The 9,224-nt window shown below is 43.9% G+C and overlaps 1 protein-coding gene across 1 annotated transcript in view; it reads right to left on the bottom strand.

Annotated features, from left to right (window-relative positions):
* Positions 1-571: 571 nt before the first annotated feature.
* Positions 572-9,224, bottom strand: part of kctd16b (potassium channel tetramerization domain containing 16b) — a gene marked incomplete at both ends in the record, with an annotated part of 161,336 nt that continues 152,683 nt past the window's right edge. The window contains one exon of the mRNA XM_080436526.1: positions 572-1,080. Within this exon, the coding sequence (XP_080292652.1) occupies positions 572-1,080 (509 nt within the window). The remainder of the gene's footprint in view (positions 1,081-9,224) is intronic.

Below are 9,224 nucleotides of genomic sequence, written 5' to 3'. Positions count from 1 at the left end.
ACAAGACTGGGATGAGCCATAGTTATATGAGCTCCTGTCTCTTTACGGCCCACCTCCATAAAAAGCCACGTTCTTCGGACTTGCCAAAATGTAGGGGCAATGTGGGCGGAGCAGATGACCATAAAGAAGCCTGTCACAAGCTAACGTCAGATTTGTTTTGAAAGTAAAGACAAAAAAAAAAAAATAGCATTCAGAGACATCTGCATTTTGAGCTTTGAGATAAGTTGTCATTCATGTACCTCATTATTTGAAACTTTGGCCACATTTAATATGAACATCTGACATTGTAACATATACGTCGTACATGACAGATAATAAGGAAAAGCATAATAGGGCCCCTTTAACCTAATGGTCCTCAGTAGGTGCAGGTTCCCACTCTGCACCATGTTCAGTTCCACTTTGCTTCTCTTCTAGCGCACAGTAACTCCTTCTATAGCTGTAAAAGTCAGGGTTCGAAGAGCATGTAAACTGATCGTAGATCCTTGGCCTCCTTGGTGAACCCATCAGCCCCCCCCCCACCCCTCCCCCGCCACTGTGTCCTTCCGCAAATTGGTGCTCCTCCCCCTCCTCCTCAGAGGCGGTACTTCCTGAGCAGGTCGGCCTGCCACATGTACTTCCTCTCGGGGAAGCGCTCGGGGATCTTGATCTTTCGGAAGTCCTGGATGCACTTGTCCAGCTCCTCCTCGGTGGTCAGCTTCTCCTTGGCGGGCCTCTTCTTGCAGGTGCTGGTGTCCCGCGAGCTGGCGGTCAGCGTGCGCAGCAGGTCGCTCTTCCGCCGGTGCTCCCCCGTCGCGGCCGGCTGCATCGGCGCGGTGCTGGGGCCCTTCTTGAGCGGCCGGTCCAGGGTCTGCGGGTGCGGGTGCGGGTGGTGGTGGTGGTGGCCGCCGTGGCCGCCGCCGCCGACCTGCCGGCTGACGGGCCCGCAGATCACCGTCCCCTGCGGGGAGCTGGCCTCCGAGTGGCTCTCGGAGCTGGAGGTGGAGAGGTCGTTGAAGGAGGTGCCGCTCTCGCCCTCGCCGTCGGCCTTGTGGTTCTTGCAGCAGCAGTCGCACGGCGGGGAGGACCAGCGCGACGGGCCGCCTGGGAGGAGGACAGAGACAGAGAGGGACAGAAGAGAGAGGAACAGAAGAGACAGAGAAGGAACGTTAGGACCAGTGGTTCTCAACCTTTTTGAATTTCAAGGACCTCAGGTTTAGGCCACGGAAACCCATTTGATACCATTTATTCATCTCTGTTCATTTAACTCTGAGAGAGGACAAATGAAACCAAACAGACCTGTAAGACCTGTAAGGGACCCCCCTATGTTGACCCCGCGGTGGTCCCCGGAACAGACATTGAGAATGAGTGGGTTAGACAAAACCCACGCACGCACGCACGCACGCACGCACGCACGCACGCACGCACGCACGCACGCACGCACGCACGCACGCACGCACGCACGCACGCACGCACGCACGCACGCACGCACGCTGTACGTACACATGTTCATACATACAGTACACTGTAAGTAAGTGTACTTGTGTTCTCTGTGATCTTATCATTTACACCAAACGCAGTCGTATATATCATTTCAATGGAGGCTTTCACTCTGCAGTGGTGCAATTACGATGCAATTAGCGGAATGTTTGCCGCTACACACAGTGTGGTGCTGTGCTGTCTGAGAACGCTAATTAAAAGCTGTGGCGAGTTAAATCAATTAATAGATAAACACAAAAGGTCGTGTTTGAAGGAACTGCGTGCGGACTGGAATCCCTGTTCGCTGCTGTGTCCCAACAGAACAGTGGAAGCTCCTAATCAGCCTCAGGTCAACCTGGAATTATACTGCGAAGAATCGTCTTGATGAGGCAAACCACAGGCAATAATAGGCTATAGCAAGAGATGATGTTGTGTTTGGGAAACTGGCTCTAAGCCAGCCTAAACCACAGGTTTACAAAGTGGGGGGGCTGCCAAGGGGGGGGGGGGGGTTGGAAAGGAAAGGAAATGAATAATAATATTAATAATAATAATAATACATTCAAATTAAATTCATAGGATTATTGTGCCAGTTTAACAACTTTCAACATGGCATTCTTTCTTATATTGGACATATTAACATAGACAATTTTAAAACTTTTTAAAACTTTTTCAAAAATAGTGAAAGTATTTTCACTACTCGTTTCCTCGTTTTGTAAAGCCATTTCGCAATAGGGGTGGAGCGCAGCCAGAGGCTATGGCTATTTGACTGTCAGTCAATCAATCAATCAATCAATCAATCAATCAATCAATCAATCAATCAATCAATCAATCAATCAAACTGTATTTATATAGCACAATAGAATAATGTTGTTGACCAAAGTGCTGCAAAGCAATAGGCAAAGCATAGGTACACGGCGAGAGAGATATGTGTAAAAGCAAAGCCTAAACAAGTGTTCATAATGTGTAAAGAGCATGTATATATGTGTGCATGAGATACACACACAGACTTATACTTATACTCAAGTACACACATAAATAAAGATGAGAGATTGAAAATTGAAGTTAGACTCAGCTGTTTTTAAAAGCCAAGGCGAAAAGTTGAGTCTTAAAGTAGAGACTTGAAGGCCTCGATGGACGGGGCGGGTCAATATGGAAGGGGGAGGCTATTCCAAAGCCTAGGGGCAGCCACCGCAAAGGCACGGTCGCCACTGGTCTTCAATCAGGTTTTTGGCAAAAGCAGCAATGAAAGGTCAGCTGCCCTCAAGGCTCTGCCTTGGAATGAAAAGGTTTGGGAACTCCTGATCTAACCATTTGTTTGTTGTCTAAAGTGTGTGCAATCTTTCATGTGATGCTTTTCGTTGCAGTCAGGCAGAAACCTCCTTACATCCATATTTTAACGTATCGTGTTTTCTTTCGTTTTAATGCCCTACTAATACAGCGTCACACGAAAGTATCCAAAATAGCACATCTACTATAGCACTACTTCTAAGTTTCGAAAGGCGGTGTGTTTTGAGCTTGTCGATCTGCTATTTTTGCTATTTTTTAATTAGAATCGTGAAAAAGTAACGGTTTTGTACATACAGTATGAGGATTCCAACCGATAGACACGTTTTACAAAGGTGGCGTGGTGACTGGGTGGGATGTGGAGCTGATGTCCTCCATTCAAGCCGTTCTGTCAGCCCATTGAAACTGGGCTTATGGCGCGAAGGTAGTCTGATATCTCCAATGCCATATAGTGAATAATGAATTACTGCCAAAAAAGTACGAGTTTTGGCCCCGAGGACGAGACTGTGCGTGCGTGCGTGCGTGCGTGCGTGCGTGCGTGCGTGCGTGCGTGCGTGCGTGCGTGCGTGTCCTGGGATGTGCCCGACAAATGTATTATTCGGCACTGTAGCACACCAATAATGTATGGATTTTTCACAATGTATTATTATTCTCATATCTCCAAACGGACCAAATTCACAGGACTCCAGAAAAATACAAACTATATAGGCTACCACAAGTGTCAGCACATCCACATAACATAAGAAAACTTTTCAAAGACACAAAAGTTTTCCCATTTTTGCTGAGTCAGGCCATCTCACTCAGTCAGCACACACATTATTCATCGGTATCTGCAATTATGCAGCCAATGAAAAGTTTAACATTTAAAAATGTCAAAGTTCACAACACAGCATTGTGAGCATGTAGATCAGCTATTTTCTAAGTTTCTAGTATTTGAAATGTTTTAATCAAGTTATTTTTTTATAATTGGTTTAGCAGTTTCTTTTTTACAAAATATGGGTCAAAACATTGGTTGGCTATACCAGTGGTTCTCTTTTCAGGCCGCGACCCCCCAAAATAATCATATTTGAACTGGGGACCCCCCACCCTGACAAGCGCTTGGAACTGTATAGTACAGCGGATAAAAGCAATATTTTGGGAGAATCGTTCACTTGGTGATACAAGCGTGAAACTTGGTACAGATCATCTTTAGAGGTCATTTATCGATTTTTTTAATCGAGCCACTTGAAAATCAAAGATGGCGGCCATTTTTCAAGATGGCCGACATCTTAGTGGGCAGTTAAGTGATATGATGGTTTATTTGGTGATACAAGCATGAAAATTGGCATGAGCAGTCTCTGTGGGTCACTTGACAATAGGCCACCCACAGCTACTTGAAATTTCAAGATGGCGGCCATTTTTCAAGATGGCCAACACTTTAGTGGAGCAATTAAGTTATATAATGGTTTATTTGGTGATACAAGCATGAACATTGGCATGAGCAGTCTCTGTGGGTCACTTGACAATAGGCCACCCACAGCTACTTGAAATTTCAAGATGGCGGCCATTTTTCAAGATGGCCAACACTTTAGTGGAGCAATTAAGTTATATAATGGTTTATTTGGTGATACAAGCATTACATTTGGCATGAGCAGTCTCTAAGGGTTGCTTGACAAGAAAACACTCCCAGCCACTTTAAATTTCTATTTTCAAGATGGCCGCCCCCTGGATCCTCAAAAGATACATTTTCTCATAGAAATGTATGTTTTTTTTTCATTAAGGACGATTATACGATTATTATTATTATGCTAAAGAACAACTTTTAACACATCACAATATAGTTGTGTTGATTTGTTGATCATAGATAGATTAGATAAGAGTGAATATCTGCACTACCAGGGCACACTGGTGATATATCACTGCTGTTAAACTCAGAGTGGGGTTCAATGTCAGCTAATTGAAAGTTGGTATCCCAAATGCTGTCTAATTTACCCCAAAACAGTTAGATAGCCGCACCTGAATTGACAGGTTGTGCCAGCACGGGAGAGCCGAGCCAAGGTTAATGGGGTTTTAGTTAACCGGATGGTGTACAGATCACTCAGGATTTAAATGGCATTGGATGAACGATCGAACTAAGTGTAGGGTTAAGGCACGAACTTAGTTGTATCCCATACATCAAAGTGCTTGGTAAAAGGTGGTAAAAGGATAAACCCTCGGTTTATCCTTTTACTCTGCCTATGCTGCAGACATGGCAGAAGCCATCATAACAGTTGTGAAAACTAACTGGGACAGATGTTTAATTTGTCAGCAGGTCACCAAGGAAAAACTCATTCAGCCGAGTTTATTCAACAGAGAGCACGATCGTACTGGTTATGATACCATTGCAAGAAATGTTCCATTATTTCATAAGATCAATGCTCTGCCTATCTTACTTAGTCCAACCCGACTAGATGAAGGTGATGGCATAGAAAGCACATCGACAAGAAACAGAGCAAAATATAATTCAAGCTGTAAACTTAGGTTCAACAACACAGAGCTGGAAAGGGCCCAAAAGAGAGCATCTACATCTGCTGAAGACACTGAAGATACCAAAGATATCCATGTCAAGAGGCCAAGAAGATCTAATGTATGACCGGTCCAGCGATGTCACAACTGTGAACGAGGCCAGGCTTGATCTCTTTGCCAGAAAGCAAAGACAATATGACTTGATCCCACCAACTCAAGCAGCACTCAAAGAGCATGCCAAACATGCTTCTTATGAGGCTGGATACGTGTGGGGACAGGCATTGAAGCGACATCCACAAATGCCGAGCCCATCTGACTGGGGATGGGTGGAACAGGACGAGAAGTGGAAAGTCTTCTGGACTCCACTTCCACCTATTGCGGAGAGTTGTTGGGAGTTGACCAAATGTGGGTGCTCCAAGGCATGTACTGGAAGGTGTAACTGCTTCAGATATGGACTCAGTTTCACATGCCTATGTAGTTGCCCCTGCTAGAACCTATTTGCATGTTTATTTTGCCAGAGTTATTCCCTGTTGTCCTCTGTGTTTTCAAGTGGAGGCCTATGGCTCGGCTTCCCCTCGTCACATCGACGCATCATGTTTTACTTTTTATCTAGTCTATTACTGTGTAATTTTCAGTTGTTGGTTTGTAACATTGCTTCCACTGCCTTCCACTGCCATATCTAACAGTGAAGCACATTTTCAGTTTAGTTCCTTAGTATCGTTTGTCATGGTTCCGTGGCTATTGCCATTCAGTATTAGCCATTACTCATAATTTTGGAGCACTGTCCGTTCAGCACCACAACTGTGCTTATCAGCACCACAACTGTGCTAATTTATTCATCTTATTTTTTGTTTCCCCACCCCTTTGTATTTATTTGACACATGTAATGGCTGTTAGTTTAAAAAAAACAATATATATATATATATATATATATATATATATATATATATATATATATATATATATATATATATATATATATATATATATATATCCTACCTTGTGACTGTTACCTTGTCGTGGTAAGGGAGCTTGTTTAGGCCTACCTCAGTGAACCCTGAGAGCTATGCCGGTGGGAGGCAACTCCTGACAGGTCTTACCAAACTAGACAGGTCGTGGGCGAGGAGTCAGACAAAACACAGTCAAACAACCTCTCTTGACAGAGCTTTTTGAGGAACCCAATACATTTCTATGAGAAAAGGTATAATTTAAAGATTGACATCTTGAAATTTCAAGTGGCTGTGGGCGGTTTCTTGTCAAATGACCTTTTGAGACGGCTCATGGCAATTTTCATGCTTGTATCACCAACTAAATGATTTCTTAAGCTTAACTAGTCCACTAAGGTGGTGGCCATCTTGAAAAATGGCCGCCATCTTGACATTTCAAGTAGCTGTGGGTGGCTTATTGTCAAGTGACCCACAGAGACTGCTCATGCCAATTTTCATGCTTGTATCACCAAATGAACCATTATATAACTTAAATGCTCCACTAAAGTGTTGGCCATCTTGAAAAATGGCCGCCATCTTGAAATTTCAAGTAGCTGTGGGTGGCCTATTGTCAAGTGACCCACAGAGACTGCTCATGCCAATTTTCATGCTTGTATCACCAAATGAACCATTATATAACTTAAATGCTCCACTAAAGTGTTGGCCATCTTGAAAAATGGCCGCCATCTTGAAATTTCAAGTAGCTGTGGGTGGCCTATTGTCAAGTGACCCACAGAGACTGCTCATGCCAATTTTCATGCTTGTATCACCAAATAAACCATCATATCACTTAACTGCCCACTAAGGTATCGGCCATCTTGAAAAATGGCCGCCATCTTGGATTTTTGAGTGGCTCGATTAAAAAAGTCAAAGAGTTGACCTAAAGGAATGTCCATGCCAATTTTCACGCTTGTATCACAAAGTGAACGATTGTTCCTACTATCTGCTCTACTAGTAGGAGTAGTTTTTTTTTAGGGATTAAAAAGTCCTTAAATTGTCACTTCACTGTCATCTGTGGACTCCCCAAATCATGTGGGGACCCCCCTGGGGGTCCCGACCCACGGGTTGAGAACCACTGTCCAATATCAGGATCGGTATCCGACCCAAAAACCCTGTCATCGGGCCAGGCTCTAGTTTTCAGTTCATCCAACAGGAGACAGACTGACTGCGGTTACAGCAGTGCACAGAGACATGTGACATAATCTGTTCCATAAGAAGCAGCCATCCATTTTTCATGCCAACCTCCTGCATAATTGAAAGGATATTATGTGGCTTATGGATTCCTCTTTGGTGAGGAGCGTGATCAGACCAGCTGAAGTGTACGGGCACATGCACGTACACTTCAATTCAATCCATGCAGAAATTTTAAACTACAATCCTTATTTTAATGAATGAATTGTTATTTATTCTGTAATTTATGTTGCTGTTTATGGGTGGCCGTAGCTTACTTGTTAGAGAGGCCATCTGGTAAGCAGAAGGTCACCGTTTCGCCTCCTGACCCATGAATCTATGTGTTGTGTCCCTGAGCAAGACATATAACCCCTAACATCTCCCACCCGAGCGCTGACCATCCACCATCCGAGAAGCCATCACCTTGGTGAAGCTCAAACTGAATTTCCCCCACGGGATTAACCCTTAATACAATATAGCTAGCACATCTGCAGTTGTTGGAGGTTGTCTCCCTATACTCTTTCATAGTGTGTACTGTAAACCCTGGTGTCGGGTATAGGAAACATAAAGTTTGGACACTAGATGGAATGGTATCTATATTGTAGTTTGGACATCATTCGGTTCCATCGGTTCGTTGAAAGAGAAAGAGACATAAAACATATGGAATCGTTAACCCTGGAATGGGTTATGGAATGGATGAAAACACGCGCGCGCGCGCGCGCGCACACACACACACACACACACACACACACACACACACACACACACACACACACACACACACACACACACACTGTATACACACACACACACTATACACACACACACACACACACACACACACACACACACACACACACACACACACACACACACACACACACACACACACACACACACACACACACACACTACACACACACACACACACGCACGCACACGCGCACATACACAGTAGCTGAAGCATTTTCTGGATTTTCTATTCATCATATCCAATAGTGCCGCTGCCTTTTCATGTGCAGCCAAGCCTTGCTCTTCAAAATAAAAAGAAGAAAGGGGACAAAAAAGAGAGAAAAAAGATAATTAGCTGCTATAAATAATGTAGCATTGAAGGAAAAAAATAAATACCACTGCCTGTAATTCAGCTTAATCCTGAAAGGGCATTTAGTTTGTTTATGCAAAAGCAGCGCCACACGAACAAATTTATTCTTGCGATATATTTGTTCCTCAAAGGCCGCAGGCTTTAAGCAGACCACACGTGCCACAGCACAGGGAGTGAAACACCGTTTTATTTGAACACCACATGCAGAGTTATTTCACAGACAATGCTGACATTTCCTCAGAGTACATTTTCTGCTCTGTTGTGTCGTGAGCTTGTGGACTGGCTATTTTTGCTGCGCGACACTTCCGTACGATGTCTAAGGCTTCATATCTGCATACGCACTGCACAACGTGTGGAACACAGAAGAATGCTGCCAAGTATGTACGCCTGCATGCACACACACACGCACTCACGCACACGCACACATTAACACACCCACACCTATGTGAAATTAATGTCAGTCATCAACAGCGGTGACAGAAATGGAGCATTCTAATCATTCATATGGTATGTTTTTGATACCTACAGTATAATATAATTGTCAGAGCATGTTTATTTTAACGATCAATCAATCAATTGTGTTCCACCTTGGTATCATTTATAATACATTTTTAATATCGTATTATATTATCATTACCATCTTGTGTTTGCCAGTTATTTGGGGGCCCTCCTTGCAGTTTATTCTGTAACCAGTGGTCCACGGTGTCCCTTCGCTGTATGTCTTTTGTTTATGGAGGTTCTCC

The sequence above is a fragment of the Gymnoscopelus braueri genome (assembly GCF_963280865.1).
Source record: "Gymnoscopelus braueri genome assembly, chromosome: 8".
NCBI lineage: Eukaryota > Metazoa > Chordata > Actinopteri > Myctophiformes > Myctophidae > Gymnoscopelus > Gymnoscopelus braueri.
Note: the sequence above shows the minus strand (reverse complement) of the source record. Positions and strands in the feature narration are given on the sequence as shown.